This window comes from Zingiber officinale, chromosome 6B (assembly GCF_018446385.1).
Source record: "Zingiber officinale cultivar Zhangliang chromosome 6B, Zo_v1.1, whole genome shotgun sequence".
NCBI classification, from domain to species: Eukaryota; Viridiplantae; Streptophyta; class Magnoliopsida; order Zingiberales; family Zingiberaceae; genus Zingiber; species Zingiber officinale.
In genome coordinates this window covers 23,927,144-23,941,895 of record NC_055996.1, presented here as the reverse complement: position 1 = coordinate 23,941,895, position 14,752 = coordinate 23,927,144, and the positions used below count along the sequence as shown (strand labels likewise).

Below are 14,752 nucleotides of genomic sequence, written 5' to 3'. Positions count from 1 at the left end.
GAAATTTCAAATAATCACACATATATATATATATATATATATATATATATATATATATATATATATATATATATATATATATATATATATATATATAAAAGATGGGTGACCTGTTTAACTAATAATTCATCAGGTTGAATTGAGAATTTTTCAATGGAAGATGGTCTCGTCACTGCCACCGCTCTAAATCCATTTTTATTACCTAACACTCATTTGGTTTAACGGTGGATTAAGTTTTAACTAATTTGATATAAGTAAAATCATTCCCTTTTTTATTTAAGAAGAAAATTTGAATAAAATAATTTTGCCCACACTTGATCACTTCATGCCTCCATCCATTATTATTGGCATGCCATGTGATAGCACACACTCATCGCTGACTGATTGATCACCAAGTCATGTTCTATCCACCTCCTTTAGCTATCTTAAATTCTACACCAAGTCACTGCCACTGCGGCACGCGACGCATTCTGCAGCAGCCACTCGCATTTTTCCAATTGATTAGGACATATAAAATTACAAGTCCATTGTAAGTGGAATTCTTTATTCTATAAAAATGTTTTTAATTACATAACGAATCTACGCGTTGGAAACGAGACGATTTCCTACGCATTTGGATAGAAGAAGGCCATTAAAAATTGGAAAATAAGGAAGATTCCAATTTTAAAAGGACCCTGACCATTACTCCGACTCCCCAACCAGGGAAGGAAGAGGGGCTTGATCGTGGGAGGATGGTCACAGAAAGTCGCCGCCTAGCTCTCCTCCTCTGCCTTCTCTTCTTCGCCGCCTTCCCCAGCGATGTCACCGCAGCGTCAGCGTTCGAGCGGCAGCTCCAGAGCCGGGTGACCGCGCTTCCTGGTCAATCGTTCAACGTCAGCTTCGCCCACTACTCCGGATATGTCACTGTCAATAAGGAGGCCGGTCGGGCTCTCTTTTACTGGTTCTTTGAGGCCACCGAGGATCCCGCCTCCAAGCCTCTCGTTCTTTGGCTCAACGGAGGTCTGCCTCTCGGAACCCTTCCTCGTTATATGATTTGTTTTTTTAATTAAATAGATTGGGTTGCGAGCAATTATTGGCAAAATAGTTTTTTTTCCCCCTGTTTCTTATAGCTGGACACGGGTTTGTTATGCTAGTGACGTATCAAAAGAGATTGGATTTCAATCTCGTTTGAGTTTTTTTTCCTCCCTTATTCACAATTTGGTTTAAAGTTTCCTTCTTGCATCGATCAGTTCCTTTTCTGATATATTTGAAGGGTGTGTTCGATTATTGATGTATCATCAAAGATGGGATTGTTGCTAACGGTTTGTTTCATTTCGCTGCTAAACAATATTTGCAGTGGTTGGCCTTGTCCTGTTTTCGGCCAATAATGCTTTTGGTTGGTTGTATATAGTACGAAATTGATATAATCTAGGATTTTTTTTTTGATGGTTTTCCAGTTCTATTTAAACACAAGTTGGACCTCTGTGAACGTTTGTGTTGGTTGTGGGTTTGATTCGAGTTGTTTGAACCTTAATTCAAGTAGAATCAAACTATAGCTCGAAATGGCTTAAAATTTGAGTTCATTTCAAGTTATTCAAACCTTAATTTTAGCATATTTAATCTAAAATTGTGTAAAAAAAATAAAGTTTGGTTCAATTTCGGCTCATGACCGACTCGTGAACAAGTGAACAAAAAATTATGGATTCTAATTTGGCTTGAAAAATTATTGAACATGTTCAATCCCAACTTGAATTTGATAATTTCAAATACAAATCAAATATTTTTCTAGTCAGCTCAAAAAGCTTGCGAGCAGATTCGATTCATTTGCACCCCTATTCACAAGTCCTTAAAGGATTTGATTATTTGAATGGAAGATATAAGGGAGAGGAAGAAAAGGCACAATAATATATATGGAGCTCCATCATTTATGTACATCTTTTTGTCACTTGCTCTCCTCTCCCTCATATCTTCCATCCAAGCTATTGGACCTCAAAGGTCTCCTGGTAGTGATTAAGTGGAACAGATGGCCACAATTACCTAATAACAATGTTACTGATGAGGAAGCCTGTTCTAGGTGAAGGAGTTGGTTTGATAACTTTTTGATAGCTCAAGTTAATCATATCCAGGTTGGTGGCAAATGCCAGCAACATTGATCACTCTTGGTTAGAAGGCAGAATATTTTCTTTGTTTTACCCAAGTCATATTTTTCAGGAAGTCCTGCCCATAGTGGTCTGGATTTGTTTGGATCTTTACTTTTATATTACCTCACACCAAAGTTGAGTTATTTTGTGTGTTTTTCATAAAATATATATAAGGTAAATATAGTTGTTAAACCTGTGTCTGTTATTAATGATTTGGTGATTACACATATGCAAAAAATCACTTTTTGTGCTTTGCTTTAACCCTCGGAAATTGTTGGCACTTTGTAGGACCTGGTTGTTCTTCTATTGCATATGGATTGGCTGAGGAGTTAGGACCTTTTCATGTCAAAGCAGATGGGAAAAGTCTTTATCCCAACCCTTATTCTTGGAATCAAGGTGGACTTTTTTTTTAATTTTATTTTGCCTATTTTCTTGTTCATGTATTGTATTACCAAACTGAATTGTGTTTTCATATTTGTTAGCATGGTTGAATTTGATAAGTAAAAAATGTAAAATCCAGCATGATAAAATCAACAACTTTATATGATATGATTGTCTCTGGATATTTTGCAGTGGCAAATATCTTGTTTTTGGATTCTCCTGTTGGTGTTGGCTTTTCCTATGCAAACAATTCTCAGGATGTGGTGACGAATGGAGATAAAAGGACAGGTATTTTATCCTCAAAACTTTACTTAGTTATAAACTTATTGAAATTTGACTCTTTAATTTCTCTTTCTTGCAGCGCAAGATTCGTTAGCATTCTTGAAGAATTGGTTCAAGCTCTTTCCTCAATACCGTGGAAGGGAATTTTACCTAACTGGGGAGAGTTATGCAGGTTTGGAAACAAAAGAAGTGTCTCCCTTTTCTTCTCTTGTTAATGCTTTGTTCAATATATTGAGTCAATTTCTTGTATCTATTTATTGAAATAGTTCATATTCTTTAAAAGGACATTATGTACCTCAGTTGGCTCAAGCTATCGTAAGGTCACAAAAGTTGACAGGAGAAAAGTCAATCAACCTAAAGGGATACATGGTACAAATTTTGATATAGATAGTGCTGCTGTTGTTTTGTGTAGATATTTGTGACATTAGAATTTTTCATAGAGTGAATTATAACCCTAGATTTGGGTTAAAAATGTTCAGGTGGGAAATGCTCTGACTGATGATTATCATGACCATTATGGAGTATTTCATTTCATGTGGACAGCTGGCTTGATTTCAGATCAAACATACAAGTTGTTAAACATTTTCTGTGACTTCCAATCATTTGTACACACATCATCTGCATGTGAAAGGATCCTTGACATTGCCGACAAGGAACTTGGGAATATTGATCCATACAGTATTTTTACTCCTTCCTGTACTGCTAATGTCACCTTATCAAGGAATAAGTTACTGAAAAGAAGGCATGTAAGTGTTTTAAACCCAGATTGATAGGCTGTTTGCATAACAGCTTTGCAGTTTTATAGTGGATGATATGAAAGGAAACCTTTTATTGGATGGATCATGCATGTCCTCTAAATTTGTCATAGTAGAAATGAATTTATGATTTATGAATCTCATACCAGTTGCCTTGTTTTGACAGTCATTGGGGATAATAGGTGAAAAATATGACCCATGCACTGAGAAGCATTCTACAGTTTACTTTAATCTGCCAGAGGTTCAAAAGGCTCTCCATGTCAATCCAGCATATGCTCCAAAGAAGTGGGAAACTTGCAGGTGAATATCTCTTTGTAAACTTCAAATGGATTTTGTGAATAATCTGCATTTCAGATTAGGACATCTCTTGTTAGTTCAATTATTGTTCTGAAACTGATGCTTATTCTAGACATGTTAGATTGTGGAACCTAAAAGAGAAGGGGAGGGAGAGGTAGCTTGTTTGGATTGCCCTATCATATGTAATTTATATCCCTCCCAATTGATTAAGATGGGGAAGGAACCATTTAGGCTGGTTTATTTGGATTGAGTACTAGGAGAGTAACAGGTGGAAAGTGCACATAATTGGACAAGAGTGATCAATGATCAGGGATCTTTTCGCTCTTCCTTAACTCCCCTCCATCATTCTACTCAATTGAAGGAAAATGAGTTTAGTTTCTTCCCTTCCCTTTAAAGGGGTGGTCGCAAAACATGGATATTATAGTCAATCCAAAATAAATAAATTCAAAAGGAACTGAGTTTTTTAGTAACCAATTATTTTGTTTTACTACAAACTTTTATGAAATGTTTTGAGGTGTCCATTTATATGCATTATATCAATGTACCAAAATTATTATGTATTTAACGTTCTGAAGGATCAGTCGGTTAAGGATTAGTGCTAATAAAAAGTCTGGGGTTTCAGCCTTGTGGACAATTTTGTACAATTATATATGTAGACTGAATTCTGCTTCATTCTTCTCTAATAACGCAGTGATGCTGTGAATGAAAATTGGAAGGACTCTGAAAGCTCTGTGTTGCATATTTATCATGAGCTTATTAGCCAAGGACTTCGCATCTGGATCTTCAGGTGACTCTTTTATCGAGTTATGATCGTACAGTTGGGTATGAGTGTTTTTACTATCTAAAAGAACTCTCATAATGTTTCATCAATGCATATTAATCATGTGGCAATGCATTACTGATTACTTGTGGATTTCTTTTCTTTTTTTCAGTGGGGATACAGATGCAGTAATTCCAGTAGCATCAACGAGGTACAATGTCAATGCTCTTAAGCTTCCCACAGTGACACCGTGGCATGCATGGTATGATGATGGTCAGGTATGTAACTGTATTGAGCATTCTTCCTATGGCTCTTAACTCATCATACCTGGCTATCAATAATAGTTTGATAGTGAACTAATTATATGTAACATGCACGTGTTAACTTTTTCTTCTGCATCAATAATCCATGGCGATGGAGCAGGTAGGTGGATGGACTCAAGCATACAAAGGCCTCACGTTTGTAACTGTTAGGGGAGCAGGCCATGAGGTTCCCCTACATCAACCAAAACTAGCTCTAGTTCTTTTCAAGTCATTCCTGTCAGGAAGGCCGATGCCTACTTTAACTGAGCTCAACGTCCCAATGTAGCTCGATCGACTCGAGTCATAAGTTGTGATCGAGTTTTGCAGTTCCTAAAGAGACAGTGTGGAGGCAAAAGAAGGTTACTTGCACGATTGGGTAACTATTTACTGAATCCATAGTATTATTCAGGAGGAAGGAGCTATGCTTATATTCATTCTCCTCCTTCACATATGTTTGTTGCGCATGTGATGGAAAATGCCGTTAGGTGAGAATGGCAAGCAAATAATGTTCATTCACGAAACTGAAAACTAAGTTATTTCAGTGAGGAGTTATTAACTACATTGCATATTATTCTACATTATCATATGTTATTTATAAACAACATAGCTGCTATTGCACAGTGTGTCACCTGGTAGAAATTAAAGACAGTTCTAATCATAAGTAGGCCGGCTCTGACTTTTGGGAGTCCTTGGCGAACAGAGAAAAATAATCTCTTAGGAAAAAAATTTACTAAGGAACAATTTGAATATAGTTTAATAGGAAAATTTAAAAATCAATATATTTCATTTAAAATATGATAAATTTCATGCAAAATTTATTTCTCAAGATTCTTCAAAAAAATATAACACCATACAAAATTTGTTTCTTAAGTTTCTCCAAAAAAGTGTAATACTTACAAATAAAAAAGTATGAAATAATTATTGAAAAAAATCTATATCTTCTAGTATTTTGAGAAGTAAAATCATTAATAAAGTTTCCAAAATCAAGTTTTTCTAACACTCATTTTCGATACATAAAATTGTCAAGATATTTACATTCAAATCATTATCATCATTTTTTCTCAATTCTTCTTGTTCATTCATTGCATGATTATGATTTTCATTTTCTCTCAATTCTTCCTGTTCATTCGTTGCATGATTATGATCATCATTTTCTCTCAATTCTTTTCCCTCATTGATTGCATGATTATTTAATTCTTCTTGATTACTCGATTGTTGCTCATTTGTTACATGATCATTTAGTTCTTCTTGACTTTCTTCTTGCAATTCATCAACTGAATTTTTATTGCTAGCTTTAAAAAACTTACAAAAAAATACCTTTGTAAGTTTTAATAATCTATTCCACTCTTTTTCTTTTGTTTCTTTTCTAATTCCAAGATTGATATTTTTTTAGAAACATGTTTGTATTATAAATTTTAAGTGTAAAAATAAAACACACAAAACCAATAACAAAACTAACAATGAAATAAATACAAGCAGTGAAAATAATAGTCAAAGAACAATAAAGCATGGTTTGTGCTTGAAGCAATCGATATAACTTATTCTATGATGATTAAAATTAGGATGATTTATTTAAACTCTTTCAAATTTGTAAAAATCATAAAATATTGACTCCAATACAATATTAAAAATCAATATTGAATATTAATAATAAGAAAAAATATAGATAAGTAGGTAACTTACCTTATAAGTTTATATATTGATGAATGATTTATGTTGATGAAATTAAAATTAATAAATTTTTCTAATTTAATTAGAAGAGATTCAAAGGACAATATAGGAGGAAATTGACGTTCAAAATTCATTCTTTACTATTTAAAATCTTATGACTCCTGTAAATAAATTAATGAAGAAAGAATTGCACAAGAAATAAAATGTTGGAAAGAGAAAAAAAGAATCGTTTACCTTCCTTTTTTTTCTTAATTTTTAATAGAAAATATATTTTTTTAACCTTTATTAAAACAATTCAACAATATATATATTTTTAGACTTTTATTAAAATAATCTAATCAAATATATTTTTAAGTTTTATTAAAGCAATCTATATATTATATATGCATGTCAAATTTGAGGCTCCAAAAAATTGAGGGCCCTTGGCCATCACACGGGTGATATGTCTCAGGGCCCGCCCTGATCATAAGCATGTTATGTGTTTTTTAAAGAATTTTATTTTATTTTTTGTTTTATGTAATTTTTGTCATTATTGTTTTTGGTATAATGACATTTTTTCAAAAGAATTCGATAAGATCATCATTCATGATTTTATTTATTTTTATTTTTATTTTGTCTAAGCATCTTAAAAAACTTAATTTGTTAATCACAATGATCATTCTCTTTTTCTATTCAATTATTTGAGAATGTGTGAATTTAAAATATTCTATTTATAATCAAGCTTTTTTTCCTTATATATTTAGAAAGCAAATCAAAAAAAAATGTAAAGATTAAACATGATTTAAATTCTAAGAAACAATGCCTAATTAATCTTAAAATACTATTTATATCTTACGACTAAATAAATAAAAGGCTAAAGGGTGTTTTATTTTCGTTATAGAAAGGAGTTCTTCTATGTTGAAAAAAAATATATATTAAAACGGTGTTTTTATAATTTAAAAATACTTTTTCAGCATAATATTATAAAAATCATTATAGGCATAAACCTAATTAAGGGCGAGACTAACCAAATTATGTAATCCTAATAATATAGAAATATTAATATTCAAGTTTATGTAATATTTGAATTCGAATTAAAATTTGAAAATATAAATAATTTTGACTCAAAGTTTGAAATAAAACTTAAAAAATAAATAGAGTTTGATCATTCAAGGAGTTGTGAGTGACTACTGAATAATTAAATAAAATATTATGAATTCAAATTTGAATTAAAAAAAATATTGAACATGTTCTAATTGGATTCAATTCCTTTGCACTCCTGATCCCCAAATTTCAAAAATTGCTTGAAAAAGTTTAGAATAATTTTAACTAGTGTTAGTTAGATTTTAATTGAAGTCAGAAAAATTTTAGGATTTAAATTTTAAAATTTTAATCTACGGTAGCAATTTTAGGTTGTAGATAAGTTAAGATAGTATTGTTATAAACATTAAAATTATTATAATAATATTGAATAAACATCATGAAAAATAAAATGCAATGTTTTTAATATATTTTTTAAAGGCATCCTTTTAATAATAACACAAATAAAAAAGTGTTGTTACCCTATAAAAAATAATTAAATGCATTCTCAATTACGTACTTAATTCTTTATTTTTTACAAAATAATTACACTTTTGTTTCCTTTTTTTTATTTTTCTAATAAAAATTCTTTCTGAATATGTAAGATTATTTTTCTCACCTTTATACTTTCAAAAAAACGAAAATTGTTTACAACTTTTAAAACCACTACAACAATACAATAATTCCATTTTTAATCTAAAAAATAAAATTAAGTTTTCAATTCATTCAGTGTAAAAGAAAACAAAATTATATATATATATATATATAACTATATTTAAAATGTTGGAAATATGGATTCAATTGCACGGCTTCCCTTCGACCTCATCCGGCGCAGCGTCACCCATCCATGAACATGTCAATGGCGATTGAGAAGAGTTCCGAATAAATCGAGCAAAAAAATAAAAATAAAAAGTTGATCGACGCAGGGAAACAAGATCGGAGGTGGCAAGCGAGAGATTAGAGGAGGAGAAAGAGTCAAGCATGGAAGGAATCGAGCAAATCAAATCATCAAAGGAGAAAGATCGCATGGCGGGTGCTCGCTTTTGGATTTTGCCCTGGTCAATGAAAGCCAAGACGAGAAGGTGCAGAAACAACCTTCCTTTTTTCTCCGCAACCGCCTTCGCTTACCCTACGCCCCTTCTCTATATCTACCTCTCTTGTCTTCATCGTCCCTTCTTTGTCCGCTTGTTTCGAAGAAGAAGAAGATGAGGAGGGTCGCCGAGGAGACATCGCCATCCACTTCTTGCGCTGCCCCTAATGGCGACGATGTCAGGAAAAGATTCAGATTCCAATCGCTCTTTCAAGATTACATGGAATTGATTAAGGTGAGATGCGTTCTCTGGAATTTCATTTCGCTTTGATTGGGGGATGTGCTCTAGATTTTAGGTTTCTCGAATCCTGCGTCAGATAAATTCAAAAGAGGGATTTTTTCGGATTTGCGTCGCCGAAAGATTATTGCCTTCGTATTGTTTCCCCGTTTGCATTCCGATCGATTCATATAATTTGCTTCTAGTTATCCGAATTGAATTGGTTTCTATTCGATCAAATGTGTGTTCTTATGCATTTCGTTCTGACAATTTGGTCGATGGATTTAGATGTTGATTGTGGAATTTTCCATATCCAATCACGGATTTAACGAGACCTCTTGATCAGAGTCTCCGATCGATATATTTATGTTTCCACAGCAATAAAATTGCGCTACTAGATGAAAAGGGTTGCAATCTTGAACCCATTTGTATTTCAATTTCTGTTGCCCCAGTCAACAATTTATTAGGATTCTTGACAGTTTTAATTTTGCAGGAAACTGAAGAAAAGAAGAGGAGACTGGTGGAGAGTGGAGACGAGACAAAAGAAACGGAGACTCTTGTCTGAAGTCAGGTAGTCAATTTTTGTTGCAACATGAATCATTCATAGTTGAGATTTTCATCTGGTTTTATAATGATAATTGCCTAATTTGAATTTCACATCCTAGATTTTTGAGAAGAAAATATGAGATTCTATCTGCAAACCAATGTCAGCAATTTAGATTGAAGGAGCCATCTGACACAGAGCCCGTGATCATTGATCAACCTGGGAACAAGCTTGTTCTCAGCGGAAAGCCTCCTACAGGAAAGAAGCCCAAACCATCTGAAGCTGCACGTACAAGTAACTACAATTTGAATTCTTTGAATACACATACATCTCAGTGTCAGTTTACAAAGACATCTCGGAAAAGGCCAGCCGAATCCCTGTGCTTTGTACAATCTTCATCAACGCACTTCAGGGTAATGGAAGCTGCAAATGCTAGCACTTCAGCAACGCTAGGTGTGAATGAAGTAGCTTTTAAGGTACAGTGATGGTGCCCAACAACTCATATATTTCATCATTTCTCGACTCACAGTGCTAATTCAATTACTAATTGCAGAATGGGCAAGAAATGAACCAGTTTAAGTTGGAGCAGAATCACAAGCAAATGCAGAAGTTCAATAGAGTGCCTATGATTGGAGGGGGCTCAAAAGATAAGTTGGCTATTTGTAGAGATCCTGGAAACAACTCCAAGAAGATTGGTAAGAGAAAACTCTCTTGGCGAGACCCACTGGTGTTGGAGGTTTGAAGTTTGATGGGAAACTTTGCTTTTAGTTGTCACTAGCTCATACAAGGTGAGATGGAGAACGCAACTGTATTCTTGTTACAAACGGATAAATCTATGAATATTCTATCTACTGCCACGGTGCAGTTCATCTAAAAATATTTTGTGAATAAGCTAGTTGGTTTGTCTCTATTCGATCTACATGATACTTTTGCTAGTTCTGATCTTCTGGAGAAGATCCACTTGAATTTTGGCAGTTTGACTCGCAAATGAATTCTATTCTGTCACATAGATGTCAACTGAGCAAGTGATAGATATGTTGACAAACCTTGGCACCTTTATAATGACTAAAATCTAGCCGACCCTAGCGATTTCATCAAAGGGCATTGTTTATTCTAAGACATATTCTCAAGATGGTATAACAAGAAAATTCTCAAGTAGATGAATCTATGAAAAACAAAACTACAACAAGTTCTTATTAAACAAGCTTGATTTGCTAGTTTAGTTCAGTTCCACTCACTTCAATAGCTTGTGCAACTAAGGGATGCTGGGATTCTGGACTGTCTGCCGCTAGTGCTTCCTGATTTATCCTAGTGGTCGGTGGAAAACTTTGATAGAGCCGGGCTGATCCTCCCAGGCTCGACATTACTCAGCTTGGTTGCTTTGCTATGATACATAGGAACGCATCTATCCATGGCTGCCTTTGTTCCGGTTGGGTTGCACAGTGCAGGACCATCTTGGATGATTCATCTCCTGAGATCGATGTTATTCTGATGAAGTGGTTGGCTTCCCTCTGTATGTGGACTGTGCGAATGAAAGCTCAATAATACCCATCGTTCCATCATTTGTTTCAAAGGTTATTGACAATTCGATAGCACCAGTCTTTATTCAGTCACGCCTGGAGCTGTATTCATCCTTTAGCTTTATATCTGTTCTTTCTTGTGCGGTGCCCTTGTCTATTATTATCTTCTAATGCATATTGATACGAGATTGATGATAATGTTGTATCTGTAACTACTTATGTGTTTCCGATATTTAAAAAACCATCTTTTGTTGAAGAAATTAAAAGATTGGATTCTTACACTAATCTCACGATAGATAAGTGGGAAAGTTATACGGTTAAAATAGATGGTTGAAGGTCGAGTACTAATGATTTCTCAAGTATTCTTCACCAAATGATAATGTGCCATGAATATCGAGTACAAGGCAACCTATATCTTTTATGATTTTATTTTATTGATACAGCTTAATACAAAACTTAAATCTATAAACTCATATCATAAAAATTTATTATGTTATTTGACCAGTGGAACCATCTACCCCATGGTGTAAGATGGAGATGGTAGGTTGATCACAAGGCTTTTGATCTTTGTCATCATATTGATACTGTTAACTATCCCCTGTGAGCCAATGCCACTGTCTTTCAAACCCTGAAACAAAGAAGGCCATGAGAAAAAATTGAAGAATAAGTGATCATTGCAGTAGCACAAACTTGCATTTACCTGGAAGGGGAAATGGTCAGGCCCTCGAGCTGGTGCTGAATTTATCTGAATTGTTCCTGATTCGATTGCATCGCCGATCGTTATTGCCTTATTGATATCTTTTGTGAAGACAGATCCCTAGTACATGTTCAGCTATCAGTCAGTGGTTGATGCAGAACATTAATCTCAAAGGTACTGAATCAGTGGCATACCTGGAGGCCAAAGTTGCTGGCATTGCAATGGTGGATAGCTTCCTTGACGGAGCGGATTCTGATCACTGGCAAGACCGGTCCGAAGGGCTCCTCCCAAGCAATTCTCATGTTGGCCCGGACATGATCCAAGAGCAATGGCCAGATGAGATTGCCCTCCCTCTTGTACTCCTGGCAGAAGGTGGCTCCTTTCTCCTTGGCATCCATAACCAGACCTTCTATGAAGTTTGCAGATGATTCCGATATGACCGGAGTAATGTCACAGTTTTCCTCCGGTGTCCCAACACTCAACTTCGCCATTTTAGCATTCACCTTCTCGACGAATTCATCAGCTACCGATTCCATGATCAGAACCACCTTAACAGCTGTGCATCTTTGTCCACTGTGATGATTAAAAAAAGTAAGTAATATTAGTCACTTCTATGCAAGTGGATTAGAAAATAGATACTGATATAAGAGTAAACAACAACAATATTGATAAACATTCAACTCTGATACATGACCTGTAAGAGTAGCCTCCTTGTACAATGTTTGTAGCAACCAAGTCAAGATCAGCATCCTCAAGAACAATGCATGCATCCTTCCCACCTAGCTCCATCTGCAGAGGGATCATTCCAGCTTTCTTTGAAATGGCAATCCCGGTATCGCCTCCCGTGAAACTGTAATGACCAGCAGCGCAATATCTATCGAAATCAATCACTATAGGAGAAAACACTTGAATGAAAAAGAAAAAGAAAAAGAAAAACAAGTTCATCTAAGTTAGAAATACCCAAGCATGTTGCGATTACCTGATGCAATTTACTCCAGGGTGCATTGTCATGAAGTCACCGATCTCTGAACCTTTGCCTGTGATACAGCTGATGAGGCCCTTTGGGAAACCGGCAAGGTGAAAGCAGTGCACCATGTGAAGAGCAGCCACAGAACCCTGATCAAAGGATTAACAGTTGAAGTTGCATCACGAACCAGGACCATAGAAAACACTGCGGATTAAGCACATACCTGAGTAGGGGGCTTGAGCACCAAGGAGTTGCCAGCAATTAGTGCAGGACCAATCTTGGAGACTGCCAAGTTTACAGGATAGTTGAAAGGAGGGATAGCCAATACAATCCCAAGAGGGATCTGCAAGAAGCAAAATTTAAAATCAGAATGTGCAAAGTTTTCTTATGGACTTCAATGGATTTGCAGAGCACCTTGGAAGTGAGGCAGTACTTGTTGCGCTCATTACCAGGGAAGCTATCTGAGAGCAAGAGCTTGCCCTCTCCAAGTATTCTCACTCCTTCCTCAGCGGTGTATGATAGCAAGTCACCAGACCTCACCACCTTGAAGTCAACAGCCCCAACGTAAATAATCTAAATATGATATATAAAACCAGAGTAAACAGTCTAAATGGTAAGAAACGTAAAGCCTACTTCAGTGACAGCATCCTTTGCTGGTTTAGCAATCTCCTTGACAAGGCACTCGGCTATTGGGTCCTTGTTCTCTTTAAGGATCTCCGCGGCTTTGTGGAGGAGCTCTGCCCGCTTCCACAGCGGCGTCCGTGCCCACTGCTTCTGTGCTGCCTTGGCGGCCTCCATCACCTTGTTCACCTCTTCCTGTGTGCATGCTGTCATAGACACACACAAAGCACATTAGCAGATTCAGAACAAACACCTCTGAAGTCACTCATGAGATTTAGAAGTACAGTAAGGAGTGATTTAATCAACGGGATTTCTGATTTCTTTTTTTAAAAAGTTGAATTTTTTTTTTGAGGAAAGCAAGCAGGGATTGAAAGACCCGACCTTGGACACTGTATTGAGTCTTGCGGGTGGTGGGATTGACAATGGAGACTGTTTTCCCGGAGGCGGATTTCTTCCACTCCCCTTCGGCGTAGTATTTGAACACCTGGTTCTCGTCGATGATGTCGGTGAACACGCCCGACCCGGCCATGGCAGATTCTTTCACAACCACCGCCTCGAACGCCCTCTTCTCTTCCTCCACCGACGTCCGCAGCAGCGCCGAGCGAGCGACGAGGAGGCGCGGCATCAGACTGAGAAAATGAGGAGCAGGGGAGGAGAGATGGTGGCGGCGGGCAGGATTATGGAGGGGAGACGAGGGCCACACAACGCGGAGAGCAAGCTGGGCCATGAAAAGAAAAGCAACGAGGGAGCTTCTCAGAAGGCCGCGGGTCGGTTGAAGGCTACTAAATCGCCATGGACCTTCGGCGGGAAGTGACGGCGTGCGACGTACGCACCGGTACCGCCTCCTGCTCTGCTAGCCCCCGGGCTCCTCCGCCTTTCCCCTCCACCTTTCTGTGCTCGCGCGATGGCAAATAAATAAGGAAATGAAGCCACGAGCTCATTATTAATCAAGCCTACAAATCAGGGAATGGGCTGAGATGAGAACTCCAAGACGGTCGGAGAAGCAAATACGAATGACACCTATGGCTTTTATCGCCAATTTATATTTATTAATGTTATTGTACATTTATTATAATTCATAAATGCGCACCTGAGCTGAGCTATCCTCCTACGTCAGGCTTCTAGATACTGTCATAAGTTAAATCATCCCATCCCTTCTTGCTCGTGTACAAGCTTTAACCTTTAAACCAATTCGACGGTGTCTGTATTGGGGGAACATTTGCTATATTATTATTTTGTTTACCTTAAAGTTATCTAGAAAGATTCGCCTCGATTCTTTTGTTCTTCATCTTTTTGTGGATTTTAGCATAAAAAGCAAGTATGAATAAAGAAGAAGCCGAATCTTCAGTATTTTTTATGCATTAGCGTCGAATATATTAATAAATGAACATGTTGTTTACGCCAAGGGATTCCATCACATCATTCTTAATGACACTCAAGGAAATCAACATTGTTGTTCCCATCATGTT

At 36.3% G+C, this 14,752-nt stretch overlaps 2 protein-coding genes and 1 long non-coding RNA gene across 3 annotated transcripts; 2 read left to right on the top strand and 1 right to left on the bottom strand.

Annotated features, from left to right (window-relative positions):
- Positions 1-655: 655 nt before the first annotated feature.
- LOC121992258 (serine carboxypeptidase II-2-like) lies at positions 656-5,473 on the top strand. The gene is made up of 10 exons (XM_042546497.1): positions 656-999; positions 2,409-2,516; positions 2,694-2,789; positions 2,863-2,955; positions 3,067-3,152; positions 3,263-3,529; positions 3,705-3,838; positions 4,527-4,622; positions 4,768-4,873; positions 5,019-5,473. Exons 1-10 carry the CDS (start codon positions 732-734, stop codon positions 5,181-5,183), a joined length of 1,419 nt encoding a protein of 472 aa, XP_042402431.1. The 5' UTR covers positions 656-731; the 3' UTR covers positions 5,184-5,473.
- A 2,945-nt stretch (positions 5,474-8,418) lies between these two features.
- On the top strand, positions 8,419-10,397 carry LOC121992257. Its single transcript, XR_006114828.1, has 4 exons — positions 8,419-8,952; positions 9,428-9,505; positions 9,600-9,954; positions 10,032-10,397. It is a non-coding gene; the product is annotated as an uncharacterized LOC121992257 (long non-coding RNA).
- Positions 10,398-11,068: 671 nt separating this feature from the next.
- Positions 11,069-14,250, bottom strand: LOC121992256 (NADP-dependent glyceraldehyde-3-phosphate dehydrogenase-like). Its single transcript, XM_042546496.1, has 9 exons — positions 13,665-14,250; positions 13,296-13,489; positions 13,077-13,205; positions 12,886-13,005; positions 12,675-12,811; positions 12,390-12,545; positions 11,890-12,268; positions 11,699-11,815; positions 11,069-11,626 (listed from the first exon to the last, which is right to left on the bottom strand). Exons 1-9 carry the CDS (start codon positions 14,008-14,010, stop codon positions 11,513-11,515), a joined length of 1,692 nt encoding a protein of 563 aa, XP_042402430.1. The 5' UTR covers positions 14,011-14,250; the 3' UTR covers positions 11,069-11,512.
- Between the last annotated feature and the right edge of the window lie 502 nt (positions 14,251-14,752).